The sequence below is a fragment of the Glossina fuscipes genome, unplaced genomic scaffold (assembly GCF_014805625.2).
Source record: "Glossina fuscipes isolate IAEA_lab_2018 unplaced genomic scaffold, Yale_Gfus_2 222, whole genome shotgun sequence".
Lineage (NCBI taxonomy): Eukaryota > Metazoa > Arthropoda > Insecta > Diptera > Glossinidae > Glossina > Glossina fuscipes.
Genome location: NW_023998565.1, coordinates 406,345 through 428,030, shown reverse-complemented (window position 1 = coordinate 428,030; position 21,686 = coordinate 406,345). Strand labels below are relative to the sequence as shown.

General features: G+C 35.5%; 1 protein-coding gene across 3 annotated transcripts in view; it reads right to left on the bottom strand.

Moving 5' to 3' along the window:
• LOC119642427 (voltage-dependent calcium channel subunit alpha-2/delta-3) overlaps window positions 1-17,354 on the bottom strand; it is a 125,450-nt gene extending 108,096 nt beyond the window's left edge. For all 3 annotated transcript variants that reach the window (XM_038041592.1, XM_038041590.1, XM_038041591.1), the window contains exon 1: window positions 16,651-17,354. In XM_038041592.1, coding sequence (XP_037897520.1) covers window positions 16,651-16,760 — 110 coding nt within the window. In that variant the 5' untranslated portion in view covers window positions 16,761-17,354. The remainder of the gene's footprint in view (window positions 1-16,650) is intronic.
• Between the last annotated feature and the right edge of the window lie 4,332 nt (window positions 17,355-21,686).

The window sequence follows — 21,686 nt, the reverse complement described above, 5'->3', positions numbered from 1 at the left end:
CCTAATAACAAGGGGCATTTTAGACGACTTTTAAAGCTCTAAAGCCACACTTGTTGTGATATCATATCTTTACAAAACTCTTCCACAGAAAGATCATCGTAATTTGTCCCTTTCTGCATTTCCCAAACCAGGACTTGCCTCTTTTTATTGGGTCAAACACAAATGTATACCAATAAACACTTCAAAGGAAGAAGAACAAGCAACCTGCTCCAAAAAGGAAGAAGAACAAGCAACGTGCACCACAAAGGAACAAGAACAAGCAACCTACAGCAAAAAGGAAGCTATCGTCCTCAAATATGGCACAAAAATTGGCCAGTTTTAAATTTGAAATGCACCTTAACATGTCCGCCTATTCGTCTGTCCATCAGTATATTGCACAACTGAAGTGAACACAGTCTCTTACTTATTTAGAATACTTCTTGTTAAGACCTTAGCAAACTAGTTTGTCTTAACTTTTTCTCTGTTCCTGTTAAGTAATTGCGAAAGGGAAATAGGCCAATCATTTTTACAGACTACATCGTGTTTGTCTACAAATTAAAAGTATCAGATTAATTTATTGTCGCTTTTACAAATAAATTTAAAATGGTCAGGAGACAACAGAGATATACTAATTATGTTATTTAGTTTGCAACATCGTCAGAGATTCTATTAGCCCTGTAGATTCTTGTTCAGGCATCAGATTCAGACTCGACATGCTTGTGTTAATTTTTCTATCCTCTTGCCTGTTTTTATCTGCTGCCATTATTCTTCGGAAAACTTCCAAAACCCTCCAGAATTTCATGGTAATGTTCTTAAATCAGAATGGACCGTGTTTGCTTGATCTATCCATAAGTGTCCTAACATTGCAAGAAGTAAAAAGATACCAATGCCATTTTTAAAGTTGGCACTTCTCCAACACTGCTAGAGATTAATACGGACTGACCTTCTGGGCCACTAAATCTAATTTTAATAATTAATGTGATATATGGTAACAAATACAAAAATTAATTTAATGTTTTGTTTTAGATTTTCACATCGTTCCGAATTCATAACTATTTTTTACTTAATTTCAATTTCGTGAAATATAAAATTTAAAGGAGAAAACATGTGAATTATACTAACAACTCACGCGCCTGAAAATGACAATATTGATAGAAATGAAAACATACAGTGACAAACATACAAACATACAAACTGCTTCCTGATATCCTCTTTGTAATTTATGCATTTACTCATAAGCAAACGTCTTTGCCATGCTTCGCTCCGAATTCATCTTATTCTTCTGTCTGTAGTTTGGCTGAGTTCGTTTTGTGAATTTTTTGCTACGAGCCCTTGTAACTCTGTTGATTTATTTATTGCTGTTGTTGCATATTTGTGCCGTGTGCTTGCTAGTGCGCTTAACAAGTTAAAAAAAAAGATTTAAATAAATAAAATCTCTTAAAAATTTTTGATACTCCTGTGTTTTGTGCCCTAAACTACAATCCTTTTTTTGAATTGAAATTTGAATTTGTACCCTCGATATGAATACGAGCAAAATTTCAATCGTTAGTGGTTCGATCTTGAGACAATATTTCGAAACCAACCGCCTCGAATGTATCAACTTATCATGAGGGATAATAGAAGCAAATAATCGAGGTGAAATTGTGCGAGTTGAAAGTTATTGTTGTTGTTGTCAATAATGACCACTTTCCTCAGTGCCTGGTATGAGTTTTTGTGAATTGACAGATTAATTCAATTTTTACTTTTGTATTAATTTATGAGAAATTACTATTTCACTTATAATCAATCTACAAAATCAGGTATCAAAAAAAAGGAAAGAAATTTGCTATAATAATAAAAAGAAAAGAAACTGAAAAAATCTAATTAAACTTTCAGTAAAAGTTGTTTCCGGTAGTAAAATAACGTAAAAGTTTGTATATTGCACACTTGCATCTTTATTTTGATTTTGGGGCCAACAACGTCGTGTTTATCATTGCGAAAATGACCCGATTTTTAGTTTGGCACAAGTTATTTAAATAATTCCTAAACTTGTGTGGAACTTTCTGTTTATGAGCGACGGTATGAGGGAGAAATTTTCAATTCCTGGTGCCCATTCTGTTTGTTGCCGCTAGTTTTATGATTTTGTTGACGCTGCAACCGAAGTAATGTGTCAATCTCATCTCAACCAGTCAGCGACCGTTTGCCGAAACGGTGCTTTTGGTGACGCAAACTGTAAAACAAGTTTTATATGTCACGTTTTTTATACAATTTTTCTGACAGTCTCAATTCCCACTGTCTTTCTTGTTGTGTTAAAAGGAAGACACTCAAAATCTTTAAATATGCTCGACAAGTTGTATTTAAAAACGTGCATGCAGGCGTGAACCTCGTCCAAATTTTTATGCATATTTCCATTGAAAATTTTATATCACTCAACCGTACATATACTCGATCGTGAAATTTTCTTTTATTGCCATCCATCCATCTATATATAAATTCTATAGGCGTTTACATGTTCGTTCGCTCTTTCGTTAGTTCGTTTTTTTTGCTTGGAAGCAATGCTTACATATTGAGAACATAAACTTATTTAACCAAATGAATGAAAGCAAACTTATTGAGGTCAGTTTGCAATGTAAACAACAAACAACGCATACAACAAGGAACATATCATAATACGTCGGCTAGGCTCAAAAAAAGAAAATAAGAGGGAAAAAAGCTAGAGCAATTTTAATACCACTTTTTCCGAGTTTGAATGGTTTAATAAAACATTACATATTTTGTAGGCGTAATAAAGAAAAAACTTTTCGAAACAAAGGAAATGATAATATATGAAAACAAGCAGGGAAATCATATTCCGCGCTGCCCAGACCTTCCACATCGACTTTTGCCTCAAAAAAAATAAAACAAGAAATAAAAAGTAAATGTGGATGCTTCTTAGTATTAGACCGGCCTGACTTGTATAGTTTAATATTGTCTCGAAATATATGCTTTTCCTGCATTTTATAATGCTCGTTACAAAAGGAGTGCATTGGTTAATATACGTACTATCTTCAATGGTAAATAGGTATACATTAACCAACCCCCCAAACGCCGTATGCATATACCCGGCGCAAGTTTAAACCTAAGCGAAGAAATAAGTGACCAACGGTCGCAGCAAAGAAAAATTTCACATGTTGCAGTGAAGGTACTACGTTTCTGAACTAGTAACCCCCGCCTTTGATTTAGTCTATTGAGGCGTCAATTTGTTACAGCCGGGATTGCCTTCGATACCGCAGATTATCACATCCTCTTCGGGTTCTGTGGAAAGCGATGTCATTAAATTAAGAAATTTTCATGATTCATCTATGTGATAAAAAACCTTCACCATTTTTACCTAAAATGCGACGTTTCTGTCACTCAGCTCATACAACGTAGACACACTCTAGATTATGGCAGACAGGGTTAAAGACCAGTTAGACTGTCCTTCAGTAAGCACAGTAATCTCGGCGAACTCAAATAAAACGCTTTGTAATATCCAAGCCCGAATTTTCTTGCTTATTCCTCAGGCGATATAATCGATCGTATAACGGGAAAGAAAGTGATAGTAAGCAAACATCGCAATGATATAGAAGAAGCAAATCGCTTATTTGGCAAATCAACCAAAGGATTCGATTATAGTAAATCGGTCCCACGTGGACGATACGAAGGATTTTACGGTGAAACCTACATTAAATATTATGAAGATGGTACAGAGCAACCATTTACGACCTAAGCTAGAACAACAAATGTAGATCTGGTTTTCGTAATTTCAATAAATATTAGTTTTTGCGATAATAAGAAGCTGATCAAACAAATTGTCTTTGAACTTTTACTTTTCCCTATCTAAAAAAAGTAAGTAGGAGTAATGAAATGCGGGGGATATGGGAAGGGTTGAAAGAAATATTTAGAGCAATCGATATTTTCAACAAAAAAAAACCACAAGTTCAAAGCATTTAATTATTTTTTTCGTTACAACAAATTAAAAATAAAACCTCAATCTAAAAAATTAAATTTCATTTGCATCTATCTAGTTCCGCTTATGATGGGTAAAGTAATGGTGTCTCTGCACATATTGCTTGGAATTCAAATAATGTATGTCTCGCTAACAACAGTTTTAACGGCTTTACCAACAACATAGTTGAGGGAGCAAATTCCCAGCACAATTTAACCATTATGATAAAGAGTCTTCTTTGCTTTGTCTTTTGTGCATATATTGATAGTCAAAAGGTTCGCCTGGCGTCGAATCTCTTTTTCTTTGAATATGTCAAAAATTATTTTTCACTTCTATTACCTGAAATAATTTCTCACTTCCACACATTACAGTTCGACACAACTACCACGGATTATTTTCTATAATTATTTCTAAGTAAAATGGCTTAAAACATCTCAAACAAGTCAGCCAATTTTTATGAATTTTATGATTTTAATGCACGAAATTTAAAAACATGCATTTATCGGAACTTCGCCGATTAATATATAGAATTGTCCGAAAGATTCCTTTAGTGTTAATAACGGGCCGCTGTCTGCATGAATCTTTGGAAAATGCTGTGTCTGCTTACCCCAAACTAGAGGGACGCTTTCCTCAAGTTATTAAATCTATGTTAGAGTACATTACAAATAACTATGAGCATATTGGCGGTGATACTGTAGAGAAAGTCTTCACATGTGTTTCTAATCTAGGTTATAGACCAAAATCGTCTGAACCTCTACAAAAAGAAAGCTTAATAATGTTAAGGTAAATGCAAACAACTGCTACGCCTCTTTATTTACAGCTGTTCTGGGGTAGATTTGTTATAAATTTGACCATTTCGTTTACATTATTATTATTACAATTAACGTAGCCAGAGAAATAAATTCAAAGAATAAAGTCCTAAAGCATTAGCGTGGGTCATGAAGCGCTTGTGTTAGCATCATTCCAAGTTTAGTGTCGAGCACCAAGCAATTATCAAAAAGACAACAATTGAAAGCTTCGCCCAAGACGACGAAGGAAACGTTAGAATATATCGCCCTTTTATATCATCGGTTCTGCCATTCTAGCACATTTTGAATTGCTTGTCGACGACCACAGAAAACGCATAACCAAAGTTAAGCATCTTCTTTCATGTCAATCAAGAACGATATTTCCTCAGTTTATGAAAATTCAACATTTTTATCCTCTATTATCGGGACCTAAATACATTACGCACCAATCATGCATTTTGCACGAGGTTAAACATTCAGTGGCTCATCACATCGGAACCTCCCTTCCATCGTAAACAGCATAGATTACTTCCTAAAAAACTAAAATTACACGAAGAAAATTCAATTATATGAAACAATTAAGTATAGGTCGTCCGTCGGAGAGTAATTGGGCAAAACCTTTACAGCTTGTTCCAAAATCTTGCAGCGAATGGCATCCTCGCGGTGACTATGGTCATCGATTCCAGATATACACTCTACACAACCTTTGCACTACTTTTCAGGTGATACTGATTATGTAGTTGCTGAGTTAGTCTATTGTACAGCTGGTCCTTGTCAATTCATCATTATTTCACCAAGTAATGCGGGCGAGTCAATTGTACCATTTATTAATTTGATTACGAAGGAAACCCCAAGAACGTTCTCAAGTGACGGTAAGGATAACAGAAGAAACCTACTTTCATATGGTGGAAGAGGGCAATTGGGTCCTAACTCAAATTCCTAAGGGCAAACAGCAAGAATTGCATTTGAACAGATTTAATTGAATCTACGTAGCACCTATATGATTGAGACCACACAACAGAGTCATACTCAAGTATACGTCTAACCAAACACATGTAAAGCCTTTTCGTAATGTAAGGACCATCAAGCTCTTTGGGCCACCTCTTTATAAAACCAAGCGCCGACCCAGCTTTGCTTAACGAGAGCTCAATATGCAAACTGAAGCGTAATCAATAAGAACGCCTAAATCTGAACGTGAACGAATCGACGTCCTCCAACTTGTGCGAATTAATGAAATACTGAGTAATGAACGACTTCCTTCTTGAGAAAGAAAGCTTCTTACATTTATTAGATGTAGTATCAGAAGATTCAAAGAGCACCATGCAACCAAATTATTCAAATCACTTTGAAGATGATGTGATTGTGATTCTACGAAAAAGGAAGAAAACAGTTTCACATCATCAGCACACATTAAGATCTCGCTGAATTTAATCACGGCGGGCAAATCATTGACAAATTAAATAAAATGAGTCCTAAGTGGCTACCTTGAGGAACGCTAGACGTCACGGGAAATTCATCCGAAATTCATGCAAATAAGGGCTTAACCATTCCACTAAGAAGAAAGGTAAGCCAGTGGCTTGGAGTTTAAAGATAAGTAGTCTACGGTTAAATCAAACGCTTTGCTAAAGTCTGCGTATATGACATCAGTGCGAGAGCCACTAGAAAAGACTTGAAAATATGAGAAGTAAACTCTAACACATTGGTGACCGTAGATCTTCCCTATCGAAAACCACTTCGGAGAGGAGAAATATACGATTTCATGGAAAAGGCTTTATGGTGAGCCACAATTCGCTCGAACAATTTAGGAAAGACACTCACCTTGGCCTGTGTTTTCTCTGTGCCTCTGTAGTTCTCTACCTGCCTACTACCACTTTTGTGAATAGGAATAAGGAAACAAGTCTTCCAACACAAAGGGAAAACACCTAAATTCAAGGACTAGTTAAAAATCTTTGAGATAACACCACATAGCTCGCCAGCACAAGATATAAGTAGACATGAGGGGATTGCATCAGGTCCAGGCGAACAATTATATTTTAGAGAGCACAATCCTTCAAAAACGTCATTTTCAGATATAACAAAGTTAGGAATTGAAATCAAATTAGAAATCGGATATGGATAGTTTGCTGATAAATCAAAATTGGCAGTTAAAAAATTCCGTCGGAAGTATTCCGCAAAGAGATTTGAGGTTTCAAAATTTCCGAGGACTCGGAGCCACATGCGAGGGATTTATGGAGATTTTTCTTTTGGAATTAACGAACTTAAAAAGTATTTAGAATTAGCAAACAAGGAGGATTTAACAAACTGAATGTATCTCCAATAGTATTGGTGGTCGAGGGAATTAAATTTATGCCTTGCCACTGAGTAAGCGAAATAGTCGAAAGAAGAACCACTTTTCGAAAATTCTTTGAAAAGCTTGTTTTTGGTATTCATGTATTATTTAATTGTTTTATTAAAACACGGAGGACACTTGCTCCGAAGACGGGACTGTTTGATCGGAACGGATGCAGAAATAGCTTGATTTAATATATTGTAGAACGACGACAGTAAGCTATCAATACTTCCAACTGAGAAATCAAGCACAATATGAGAAAGATGTGATTTTAGCATTGAAACATTGATTTTATGGAAATCATAAACTTTATTTCAAAAAGTTGAATTTGGAACGTTATAGAAGTTCAACGAACCAACATGCTTGTAATGAAAGGAAATACCCAACGCTCGATGATAAGGATCCTCAGGTTAACTAAACGGAAGACAACGATTAACGCAAATCTTAGGAAAATTGGAAAAGCAAAGATCAAGCAATCTACCATTGCAATTAGGGGTACCATTGTATTGAACTAAATTATAATCAAATAATTCATTAAAGAACACAACGGCTCTACCAGATATTGAGGTAGGTATCAAACAGCCAGAACTATCACTGTACTACCAAGTGACTTGAAGCAAATTGAAGTCACCCAACACAATGACTATATCAGTAGGCTTAGATTGCTTGGCCACAGCAGGTCACATATAATAGTTTATTAGGAAATTTCACTCGAAATTCAACGTCGGGAGTAGTTGGAAATTCAAATGAATAGGAGGAGACTGCCGAAGAAATGGCAATTAAAACATCGATCGCTTTTGAAAACTTGAAACAAATTATGGAAAAGTTCCAAGTTTCAGTAAAGACCAATCAGGAAAACCCCTTGCTCACTGAATTTAGGAAGGTAGAACGAATTTTTGAATTTAGGCCCCTAACATTTTGATAAATGAGAGATAATGAGCCTGAAGAAATATCTGGTTTTTTTAAGGGGAAAGAGCTACTGTATTAGCATTACAGGGTCGATCCCGAGGAATAAATTCTTTAATTAAGGATTCAATCGGCCACAATGGTTTATTTAACATCAAATCGATATTTTCAGTCGGAACTAGAATTTTAAAAGATAAGATAGCTCTCGATTGAAAAGGAGCCAATTTGAAAATATTAACGCGCTTTAAATTGACGGAAAGGGCTTTCGTTGCCAGATAACTTTTTATGTTATCAACAGATGTATCTGGTGCCAGTCTTGACACAAATATTGCCTTTCTGGGTGGAACTGTCTTCAAGCATATGTCATCTATACTATGAGCAGCAGGGTTCACGGATGAGGAGGTATGAGTTGGGGAAAATATAGAAGTGGTAAACACACTTGCACGAGTAGCTTGTGCGACGTGCCCAGTTTGGCGACCGGCGTTCACACTCGTACAGCCAGGAGGAGAGGACGATTTACTATTATCATTATTAGTTTTCGCCGATGACGCCTGAGAAGATTGAGTGACATCAATGGGAGGAGATACCTTTGCCACTTCAGCATAGCTCAAGCCAGAAGGACTTCCCGACTTTTTTGTAATTTTCATGTTACCGACCGACTCAACAGTAGCAGAAACGCTAACATTCTTTGTAGGCTTCAAGGAATTGATAACTTGCGCCGACGAAACGGACTTACGAGAACCCAGAGGTGACGGATCACACGCTACGCTACTAGTTGAAACTTTGTTAGCTGGAGAGGAAGATGACTGCGCAATATAACGACACTCATCAAACCTGGTCTTGATTATTTCAAATTTCTCCCACAAGGAGCCGAGATTTTTGCTCAAATCTGAGAAACAATTTCTCGTCTCCGTGAAGAGTTTATATAAATCAATGTCCCGGTTTCTGCAGTCAGGGCATGACCATCGGAAACCTTTAGAAGGGTTAAGGACTGCATCAGCAGCACGGCCGATAATACCAGCACACTTTGCATGTCCAAAACGATCACACAGCCAACAAGAAATGAATCGTTCAGATTCAGGGCCTGTTTTCACAAGACATGGAGTAAATAAGCAATCCGTGTCCATTGAAAACAACAAAAGTAGCTTATGAAGAAGAAAAAGAAAAATTAAAAAATTCCACGGCACAAATTTTCAGCAAATTAAAGTAAATTTCTCACTCCCTGCCCACTGTAAATATAGAGCGAAAGCTAAAGAAATTGTAAACAAAGTTTAACAGGCAAAAAGAGAAACATTTACTAAGAGCTCAATTGTTAATTACACTAAGCCAACATAGACGAGTCGACTTGTGTTCAGTGTAGTGCGTGTTTTCTATTCGTCTGCGTTTTTTCAATTGTTTCGGTGTTTTCGGTGTTTTTGCGTATTTAACTTCTGTCTTTTCCGTGTTATTGCTAAAACTGGTTAACGCGGATATCGCGTATGTGCTTTTGTTTCGTCTATATATAATAAAAAATAGAAAACAAAAAACAAAATAAAAAAAAAAAAAAATTGAAAACATTTCACACTTTTCTTTAGTAGTTCCCAACCTTCTTCCACAGTTCCCAAACCTTTTCAAGTGAGTGGTTATTTCACAAATAATAAGCAATAGACAACAATAAGGCATAATGGCCCCGGGGCCGCCAGACAAAAACCCGAATAGATTTTATCTATTAAGTGATACATCCCCCCAAAGAAAAAAGAGTAAAAAATCAGATTTTCCGGAGTTGCCGATCAGCGATATAATCCCTATTGATAAAAAATATATTGTTATTTCTTCAACCGATGCTCGAATAACAATTTCCCAAATTAGCCCTTTTGCTATAAAAAAAGCTTTAGATAGCATTACAACATACATCGACTCGATCTCGATTCTACGCGATGGGAATTTACTGGTCCTCGCTGGGAACCCGCGCGCAACCGAAAAACTAATAAAGGCCAATTCTTTAGCTAATCTATGTGCTATTTCAGCTAAACTACATGAGAAACTTAACTCGGTTCGAGGAGTAATTTATGCCCCTTGCTTAAAGCATGTGCCGGAAGATGAAATTGTTCGCGAAATGGGCATTCAAGGAGTGACTGAAGCATATAAATTAACCAAACTGAATGATGACGGAAAAACACGCTCTCCTACAGGAACGATTATTTTAACTTTTGATCGCTATCGATTACCGCGAACAGTTGATGTGGCGTGGTATAAATGTAAAGTAGAACTATACATCCCAAATCCTATGAGGTGTAAAAATTGCCAACGCCTGGGTCATACGGCAAAAAGATGCACTAATGCTACATCTTGTGCTAACTGTGGTCATCCTCCACATACTGAAAGCTGTACTCGTAGTCTGCATAAATTGCAATGATCAACACTCAGCGTTAGACAAACAATGCCCACATTTTGTACAGATGCGTGAAATATTAAAAATCAAAACAGAAAATTACTGTAGCATGGGCGAAGCGCGACGCACATACCGGGAAAGAAATCCATCTGTAGCCCATGGAATTGGCAAAAGTAATACCTATGCTGCTGTTGCCTCGCAAATCGAGCCTAGTAAGACTTTAACTGCAACTGCTTCCAATGAAAAACCTGTTCCACCATTAACCAAAAATTATATTGCGAAACCAGTTACATCACTTGCCAAAGATAATATTGAAAAAACCAAAGCAACTGCAAATATTGAACAACTCCAAACAACAACATATATGCTAAAATCTAATATATCAAATTCTCCAGAATCTCCAGCTCTCAACTTTACTCAACATATCACAAGTGGTAATGAATCCATTCTTTCATCCATTAATCAACCTTCGAAAACCAAAGCAACTGCAAATATTGAAAAAATTAAAACAACAACACATTTGCTAAAATCTAATATACCAAATTCTCCAGAATCTCCAGCTCTCAACTTTACTCAACAAATCACAAGTGTTAATGAATCCATTCTTTCATCCCTCAATCAACCTTCAATTTCAAATTATTCATGTGCGCCAACCCGTTGCGCTTCAAATGTACCAAATCACCTAAATACAGATTATTCTGCTGGTAAGAATAAATCATTCACGAAAAATTCCTATAGTGACCTTCTCGACGGAGACGCTGACATGTCAACTTAACCCTCCCTCCACTCTGCTTACATGTCATTACAATTAAATAAAGTTTTTAAAATTCTACAATGGAACATTAAGGGACTTAGTAATAATTTTGAGGAACTCCGTACACTCATAAATGATTTTAATCCAACCTTTTTATCGCTTCAAGAAACCCATTGTAGAAGCTCTTTTAATCCTATTCCACCCAAATCATATACTGGATACTTCACGAATGCTGATCAAAATTCATATTCCAAACAAGGAGTAGGTGTTTTTATAAAATCAAGTATACCTCACAAACGCATAAATTTAAGCTCAAATATACAAGCCGTAGCGATACAAATAATGTTAAATATAAAATTTACAGTGCTTTCGCTCTATATTCCACCTTCGCAATCGTTTTCTCAGCAAGAACTCTACAGTTTATTCTCCGTACTTTCCCCCCCATTAATTATATGCGGCGATTTCAACAGCTGGAATACCATCTGGGGCTCAACAGTGAACAACACTCGCGGTACTGTTTTAGAAAAGGCATTCTTTCAAAGCAACCTTTGCGTTTTAAATGATGGAAAACCAACGCACTTCTCAACTCATCATACTTTTTCACATATTGATTTAACATGTTGCTCTCCATCACTTCTTCCTTTGGTGTCCTGGTCTATTTCTGATGATCTACATAATAGTGATCACTTTCCAATCATAATCGATCTTAAACTTCCAACGTCCTCTGCTACTCCAGCAAAACAGGCCAAATTCCTCCTAGATAAAGCGGATTGGATCAATTACTCCAAACAGGTGGAGTCATTTTTGAACTCAAAGCCATTTAACGGAAACTGCAACCATGATGCTGCTATTATGTCTAAATCGATTCGCACGGCTGCTCATCTTTCTATTCCTCAATCCAACAACTCTTTTAAACGAGCTAGGGTTCCATGGTGGAACAACAGGCTTTCGTTTTTGAGGAAAAATAAAATGGATCTATGGCACCGCTTTAAGAGATGTCCTGATCAGAATCACTTGTTATTATACAAAAAGGCCAATGCTCTATTCAGGAAGGAATTACGGAAATCAAAGGCACTTAGTTTCGAACTTTTCTCGAGACGAATTCACAGAAATACATCAATGAAACTTGTCTGGAACAAAATCAACAGACTTAATGGGACTTCAAACCTGAACCAAATTTCTGCCATCTGCACTCCCAATGGAACTTTAACTGACGCAGATGAGATTTCTAATTACTTTGGAAAAGTGTGGTGCGAATACTCCTCTGACAGCAACTTCTCCAGTGCTTTCATTGAAAATAAAAGGACTCCAATATCTCCTTCAAATAATATCGATAGATGTGCCATGTTCCTGGAAAATTGCGTATCTACCTCAGAACTTGGAAGTTGTCTCTCCAATTTGAAGGGGAAGACACCTGGTCTAGACCGCATCTCATACCAAATGATCAGTGCTATGTCTAAGTCTAGTAAAAAGAAATTACTGGACCTATATAATACGGTATTTATGACTGGCCATATACCCTACATGTGGAAAATGGCAACAGTTGTTCCAATTCCAAAGTCAAAAAATGTCTCCATCGCATCTGATTATCGCCCAATTTCTCTTTTATCTTGCCTCTCTAAGGTTTTAGAGAAGATTATGGCATCTAGATTATCTTGGTTTCTTGAATCCAAGAACCTGATAACAAAGCAACAAGTTGGTTTCAAGCGGGGTGGAGGATGCATCGACGCTCTGTTACATATTGATTATTTCACAAGCAAAGCAATTTCCGAACGAAATCACGTAACAATTCTCTCAATTGATTTCGAAAAAGCATTTGACAGAGTTGGTCTTCATGTTATCTTAAGACTCTTGAAATCATGGAATGTTGGACCCAAATTCTTCAACTACATCAAATCATTCATGTCGCATCGGCGGTTCAAAGTTAGAATCAACAATCATCTTTCTGATTCCTTTCCGCTAAAGAATGGCATTCCGCAAGGATCTCCTCTCTCTGTCACGCTTTTCCAGATCGCTTTCAACGAAATTAGCGAAATTCTTTGCCGTGTACCAAGAGTGGAACATTGTCTCTACGCGGACGATGTATACATTTTTACAAAAGAAAAAGACAACACGAAACAACATGTGAGATCTCCACATGGGCAAACTCGTCAGGAGCTATAATCTCTATACAAAAATCAAAAAAAATGCACATTTGTCGAAAACAAGTGTGCGATGCAGGAAACCTACTGATGCATATTAACGGCTTACCAGTACTAAATGTGCAGACGCTCCATGTTCTCGGGCTCACGTTTTCAAACAATTATCGTTGGAAAGCACACTGTCTTCGGTTAAAAAACTCCCTTTTAACAAGGGTAAATTTCATACAGTACGTTGCTTGGAGAAGCCATGCGCATATTAACACTATCGCTTATCTTACCAAAATGCTTGTGTTAAGCAAGATTGACTATGCTTTGATAATTTATGGCAATAACTGCAAATCTAATATCAACATCCTTAAACCGGTCTATCACCAAGCCGTTAGAGCAAGTTGTTGTGCTTTTCGGACGACGCCCATAAATAATATTATAATTGAAACTGGTCTCCCAACTTTAGAAAATAGACTGTATGAGTTAAAAGCTAAAATAGTCCCTAAGCTTCTTAATTCAAACAAATCCATTCTCGGTAATGACGTAAGAAAGATTATTATTGGGAAGAAAATTCCAGAGTCACCATCTGCAATTGACCATTGTTTGTGCATCGCAAAGGAATTGAACATTCCCTTAAAAATTTCCCGCTCTTTTGGTGATAAACCTCCCTGGATTTTGAAAGACTGCTCTTTTGACATCTTACTGTCTATGCACAAGAAAGAAGATACTCCAAATTACGTCTTCAGGAATCTAATAGCTGAGAAAACCCAAGTATTGGACAATACTGGTTGGAATCTTTTGTACACAGACGGCTCAAAATCTCCTGGTCTGCCTCCTGCTTGTGCGGTGGTAGATGCTACAGGACGGGTTCTTCTCAACCAGATATTTCACGAAAGCACTTCAACTTTCATAACCGAAGCCAAAGCTATCCTTCACGCTGCCAACCTTGCCCATAAAAACAAACTCAAAACCGTCATTATTACTGACAGTTTGTCTGTATTACTAGCTACCCGGAACCCTTCGACTTCGAGATGGAGCAACATCAACAAATTAAGGAATATAATTACTACACCCGACGGAAAAATTAAAATGTTATGGGTACCAAGTCACATCGGTTTACTGGGAAATGAGCAGGCTGATCGAGCGGCAAAGTATGCTGCTTCTGCTCCTCTAATTATGGATGATGTCATGGAAAAGTTGGATCTTCAAAGATACATTGGAAGAAAAGTTAAAGAGAAAATTGCAGAAGGAAATTTACAATACCATCATCAACACTACTCTTGCATTAACCCTCAATTAACTCCACCTCTATATCCAACAAATGTTGAGAAAACCAAGATCCAAACATTTTCGAGAATTCGCCTTGGTCATACAATTGCAACTCACCAATGGATCCTGAAGAAGTCTTCTCCCCCAATCTGCTAATAATAATAATACACTAAGCCAAAATGATTTTTTCACATAAATGGTTAATAAATTCATTCAAATTTTTAAAACTAAACACGAATAAAACAAAAAAACTAAGAAATACAATAAAAAAATTGAAATATTTCTTGCATAGAATAAAAACGCGACTACATCACGCACGTAGAGTTGCCAAACTATATATTATTATAAAATGTCAGCAACAATCTTTGCCTATTTTAATGAGAATTTGCTTATAGCTATCAAAAATGTTAAGTTCGAAAGTACTTTCCTAAAATTTAGTAAACACACATAACAAAGAAGGACGAACGATTTTTTTCAACTTTCAATTAATCAAACATTTTGATCTTCTCCGCGCATTCTAGTTCTTTTTGATATGCTAAACAATTGAGGAAATATGAGGAAGATATGAAAAAACTAGTAAAACAAGTGTCTTATGTCCTTTAGTTTGATGTTTGTACAATAGTTGGGTACTATAATCATAAGTAAATAGTTTCAAACACGCAATATCCACAAGCACAATCTGTCAGCACACTAAGATAAAATGTTTTGCATAAATTTTGTTTTATTCTTATCATGCACAAATTGTCGATGCAAGTAAATCTGTTGTCGCTCTAAGCTCTATAAATTATCCATAAGAGAAGTCGACTGCTGGAGTATAAAATTAAGCTTTTCTATCTCCATTTATCTAGTTGTGGGTCAAAGCCGTCTTTCTTATCACAGTCTTGCTCACAACTTCTCCACGAATGTATTGTATGTTTGCATTATTATACTGGAGAACACTCTTAAACCACCGACGTAACCATTAGGGAGTAGAGGTGTTTTTCTGTTTGCGGAAAACAAAATACAAAGTGTATAAAAAAGACACTTGTCTTTCAGATTTTTCTTTCTGTGAGCTGCTCAAATAGAAAATTTTCTACAATTTGGAATGAGTGTGCGCTTGTAGAGTAAACGCAGGGAAATTCTATATAACTACACTACGAATAGTTACGAATTATAGGCGAAAAGTAAATATGTATTTAGAATGAATTTGCTGAAATGAACGATTTTACATTTTTAATTTTGAACAATTTTTTTACCCTACATCACGTTGTGGTTGCCGACATATTAAGTTGTGGGAACGAACACAAAGAAAGTCTCAACATGGAACCACTATTTATTAGATCAAATGAATCGAAATCATTATTGCTGTTGAATTGTAACGTGTGAGAAATAAGGGATCCACTATGATATTCCGTGGGCAGCCAAAAGTCTTGTTGTTGTATTCATGTTACAATTATGCATAATTCAATTATACGGCCGAGATTTACGTCATTTCTATGTTCTCTATAAGAAGAAGAATAATCACTTAAAACTAAACTATACATTTTTCGAAAACGTAAGTTTTGAAATAGTAATTTTAATTAAATGAAAACTTTTTATTAAATTTCATTGTGATACAATTACAAGCTTAGAAAAATTTCATATCGAGTAAATAAACGTTTTCTAAATTTGCATTTCTCTTACGTAAAACGTCTCCAAATCTATTCAAAGAAACTTACGAAGCCTATGTAATTACAACACTTTCTTCAGGTATCATCCATTCTTTTAAGAGTAAGAAATGCTTTTATACACGACATTCATATACCTGTTAGGAAGTGTTGGTAATTGCGGTTGGACACTTCCGGCGTGAAGACTACCTTTTTTACGAGCTTCATTAAAATTAGTTTAATTGCACATTTTTTGAAAGGCTGCTACGTTATCAAACGAGACTCATTATGAAAATAGATACTTTTAACAGGCACATACAGATGAATCAACGATTAGGAACATTTTGAAATTTATAAAAGTTGCTAAGACTAAAAATTTACGTAAGATATTGATTCTGATTACTGCTGCTTCAAGTGGCTTTCTTAAGAAAATTCCGCATTCCATTGCAATAAATAATTTTAAAGCGTACACACGTAGTCATTATTTTTTAATCATTTACGTACCTGTTTCTCGCATAAACAAATGATAATCGCATCAGTCATTTAATACTTACTCATTATGGGGAATATCCTCGTCCTGCTCGCCGGAAACAGTAAGCATATGCCATTCGAGGAGCACAGCTCCCAAACATAGAGTGAGAATATAAAACAATTTACGTTCCATAATAACGGATAATAAAGATTGGACTGGTGACGAAAATAATGAGACCAACTACAACAACTGCAAATGTCGACGATGGCATCAAATGAAATCAATTATCGTGTTTTTATTGTCGTTGCTGATTTTGTTTTTTATTGATTGTTCCTTTTATTTCATTATTTTTTTTTTATTCTTTTTGTTGGCTTTTTTGTTGAATTACTATCGTATTTGTTGTTGACTTTTATTCCAGTCTTTACAAAATAGTATTACCAACCAGTCTGAGCGCTCTTATATACATGTGTGTTATTATCGAAACATAACTGACTGTATTGATTACGAACGAGCAAATGCATAGTAAAATGCATAACGCAACCAAGTCGTATGTATTGACCATACATCTGAGAAACATATTTAGCCATAAATTAAGTTTGATGTTGTGCCGACCAACATAATGACAAAGCAAAGCAAATCTGAGAAGAAGTAACTCTACTATTGTTAGACTTAGTGCCTGGCGAAAAACGCAGGCAGAGCAAAATAACAGGATTTTAACAATTTTACTCGCAGGTCCCGAATGTTATTATTATTATATTTCTTTTCCCGATTTTTTTCGGCGGTTGTTCGGTTCAAAGTTTTTGTTTTACGGCTACCATAGTTTTTTGATTTTTATTTTATGTCAATAATTTTTTGAATATGGGTCCATGAGATGTGTGTAAACCACGCTGAATAGTATACTGAAAGATGATAAACCGAACCAGAAATATATACCACTGTCTGAGACTTCAATGCGCGCAACCAACTGAATGAATTCAACGTTAATACAATGTCCAATCGTATCCGATTGTTGCCGTCATTGCGCGGTTGTTATTGTAGTAACACTGTATTTGTTCACTTTTTTTTTAGCTATTTCAGTCATTTATTGCAGTCGTTGTTAATTGAATTGATGATTATTTGAGGTTTTGTTGTTTGTAGTCGGCGTAAAAATATTGATTAATCATTTATTACTGTTGTTACCTGTCTGCTGCTTTATCATTTACATTGAAGCGACTTCTAGCGATAATCCCTTTCGTACAATTTTCTCTCTTGGGCATTAATTCACTTTCATAAAAAAGCTTACACCATAGATGTGTACTTGTATATATGCAGGGCTAGGACAGCATACTTTTACAATTATTATTGTAATTTGAATTCCTTTGTTCTATTAATTCGAAATATTTAGTTATTTGTTGAAATTTTTCGTCTGTTTCTTCCCCTATTTATGTCTGCTGTCAATTGTTTTGTTCATTAGTCACTGTTCATTCTTTTTCCTTTGTCTAGGATTTTTGTTGTTGTCGTAAAATTATTGTTATCACATTAATAATATTATTATTATATTAATAATACACAACGGTTATGAACTTGTTTATATGAAATCAAGATATTGCTGCGATTCCTGTTGCTGATGTTTCTACTGCTGTTGATTATTAAACTCATATATTTTATACGTTTTAGATTGCGACATCTTCTACCTTCCTCGGGCTGCAAATTTTCTTCTTTTCGAAATCTTTTATACGCATACACGCACATGCACACAATTAACCGCATGCCATTTCACTAATTCATTTAAGCAAAAATTTGTAAGGTTTTATGTTTTATTGCATATTTAAATTCATTTATTTACATTTAAACCAGTTGCCGAAACATGGAAATGAATTAATCTTGTCTTTCTCTCTGAAAAAATTCGAAATATATATATGTATAGGATACACCACAAAAAATAAGATTTTTAATCGCTTTCGATAAGAAAGTTGGCAGTTAGTTGGCCTGTCCACCCTTTCGTACAAATATCGTCGTCATGGCATAGTTTAAGAAATGATTCTTCATGCTTTTTAAAAAATATTCAAAAAAATTTTCGATTTTAAGAAAATTTTGTTCTTTTCTCAAAAAGGTTTTTACACCTATCACCGTGATGAGGCGTATATTCATTCTGTCAAAACTTTTGCAACGCCCAGAAATAAGCATCAGAGACTTCACAAAGTACAAATATTCTTGATCAGCATTAAATGCTAAATCGATTGAACCATATTCGTCCGTCAGTCTATATAATGTCTGTTGTAAACAACCTCCTGGCTGCGAAAATTATGCTATGGACTTTAAATTTGCCAGAAACATTGGAAATTCCTGCACGCAAGTTGCCAATGTGCTAAATCGAAGGACATGCCTTCTGTCGCACGTAGACATTTCATCGAAAAAGAGAAAGATTTTGTTCATTTTCATCGAAAAAGGTATGCATTTTGTTCATTTTCTTCGCAAAAAGTGTAGCTTTGGTTCATTTTCATAGAAAGATGTGTAGCTTTTGTTTATTTTCATTCATGTATTTTACGTGACGGACGTTTTATGTTAGGCTAATGTTTTTATAGAATTTTGTATGTAAAGTCGCAGCCTGTGTACCTGTGTTAATTAGTATTTGCTTCCACCATCAGTCACTATCAAGTAGGATAATTACGGCTGTAAGGAGCCTTATGACTTCTTTACAGTAAAGACCTGTTTAGCATTCTTAAAGTTTTCTTTAAGTAAAAAATTAATTAAAATTTTCTTAGTTGTTTCTTTATTAACAGACAGAAAAGGCAAACAATTAATGACGAATATTTTTCCACCCATCACCGCGGAATTATATTTGTTTTGCAAAAATGTATGCAACGATCAAAGTAGCGTAGTTTTTTAACCGGAACTTTTTTTATATTGTAAATAAAACTTGCGCAATTTCGATGGATAACCCTTTCATAAGTGTTTTACTAAAATATTTATGCCGTCTCTTCTTAAAATCTTTGCAAAAAGAGTGAAACGCGTGGTCTTCCCCGACTTCTTTGAAAATCAATTGTGTGCCATTAAAAGAGGCCTGCAAAGAGTAAAGCAAATGGTAGTCGGACGGAGTAAGAAGAGGGCTACGCTGTGGATACTCCAGAAATTCCCAGCTAATTTTAACCGAGCCTTTAATTATTGTTTTGGAGACCTCGCCAATTCTGAACACTTCACCTTAATTGAACGCTTTAGTTTGTTGACGCTTGGGAGTAGAATTAATCGTCTGACCAGGACTAAGCATCATGGGACACAGCTTTCCATCGCACTTATCATTTTTCTCAAAAATGATTTCGTTTCGTTGATTCCGGTTTTTTTTCAGCAACGGTTTATAGATGGCAGCTCAGTCCGTTAAATTTTTTAATGTTAATTCGCACGGCAGCCAAATGTCGAGTTCCTCTTTTCTACCCAGTCCAGCCAAGCCTGCTTTCCGGTCAATGTTTAGCTCTGCCTGAAGTCGCAAGATGCTGGTCGTCTTCAGCTTTTAAAGAACGGTCTTGGATTTTGTTAATATTTGGTCCAGTAGATCATAGCTACTCTTTAAAATAGAAAATTTCAAGACGCAAATTCCAAGAGCAAACCGTTTGCGAGCTGTTGACTTTGACAGAGCATCGCGAAGCATTATCCCCTTAGTCTGGGTGATATTCTTAAAGCGAACTTTTTCAACACTTTGATTTTTTTTCAAAACGCAATTACTTTCGAGTATACTAACAAATATCAAAATGTTCATTTTTTTTTATTATCTTTGGACTTTCACCTTTCACGCTGATTATAACAAGGCTAGACGAGTTTAGCTTGCCCGAGCTGCCATCTTTTGACAAAAATGCCACAAAAATGTTGCTTCAAATGTTTCATATATGTTTACATCTCTTTTGTCTCCCGATAATTTCATTTATAAACAAAGGATAAGTATTCTACCATCTTAGATCTTCCTAGTTTTTGGTGATATTTTTAAACTCTAAGTACCTGTAGTAAGTAAGTTAGAGCTCACCGAAGTGAAGAAATATCATTGTGGAAATTAAATAAAAATTACTATTTTTATTATTATAAATTTAGCCAGAGAATAAATTCTGAGACTAAAGTCTTAAAGCATTAGCATCTAAGTCTTTCGGCTTTTATTAAAAACTCTACTCTGAGAGGCTAAGAATACTTCTGGAAATAAAATACTAAGAGAATAACGACCCCGTTTGCATGTCGCTTTTTGCTTTACTTTAATTAATACTTTTATACATTTATATAATATATTAAAAGCCGTATTCAGGAAAATTATGAGCGACTTTATATGGAGAAACGGCCAAATGCATAGAGTAAATGTGTTTGAGTGCACTGTTATTGTACCAAATGGATTACTTCGGTTATGTATATTCTTTTTTTCGGATATTCGATATCGATGTGAATGGCTCTCCTAGACTAACCCATAATTTTTTGCCCTTCGGATTGTTTTAGTAGACCCAATTTTCATCACCAGTCACAATACGTCATAGATATCCTTTTTCTTCTTGCCTGCCAAGCAATAAAATCGCCATCTCTTTTCGTTTGGATTCTTCCTAGCACATGTCAACATGTAGAGGTTGTTCGAACGTTCTTTGAGAGTTTAAGCTAGATTTTCGTACAATAAGTCTTGCAATTCGAACTTTTTTGGTTCTCCAGACGGTGTCATTGACAACAAAAAAAAAACCGACGATTGGAATAGGATGGAGCAGCAACATCATAAGTTTTTAAAAGTGTTCGCTGGGCGTCGGCAGCAAATTTCTTCAAATCAAGCAACAAAAGTAATGAAAGTCGAAAATTCAATTTTGAGCATTCCTTGATTAACGTCTGTATATACTGAATAACTCAATAATATTAAATGGAAAACTATTATTTAATGTAGAGAAATATCGAGCACATTTATTACCTTATCATTTTCGCAAATAGATTTCCATGATCAAAATACATGCAAGCACCTATTACAGACAGTTCGTACACCATCCAGTAGTAAGTTCGAAATAAGTATTCTTTTCCAGTATTGAGTTCGAAATAAGTATTATTTTTTTATTATACTTTCGAACTTAATAATAATAATATTATACTTATTTCGAACTTAATACTGGAAAAGAATACTTATTTCAAACT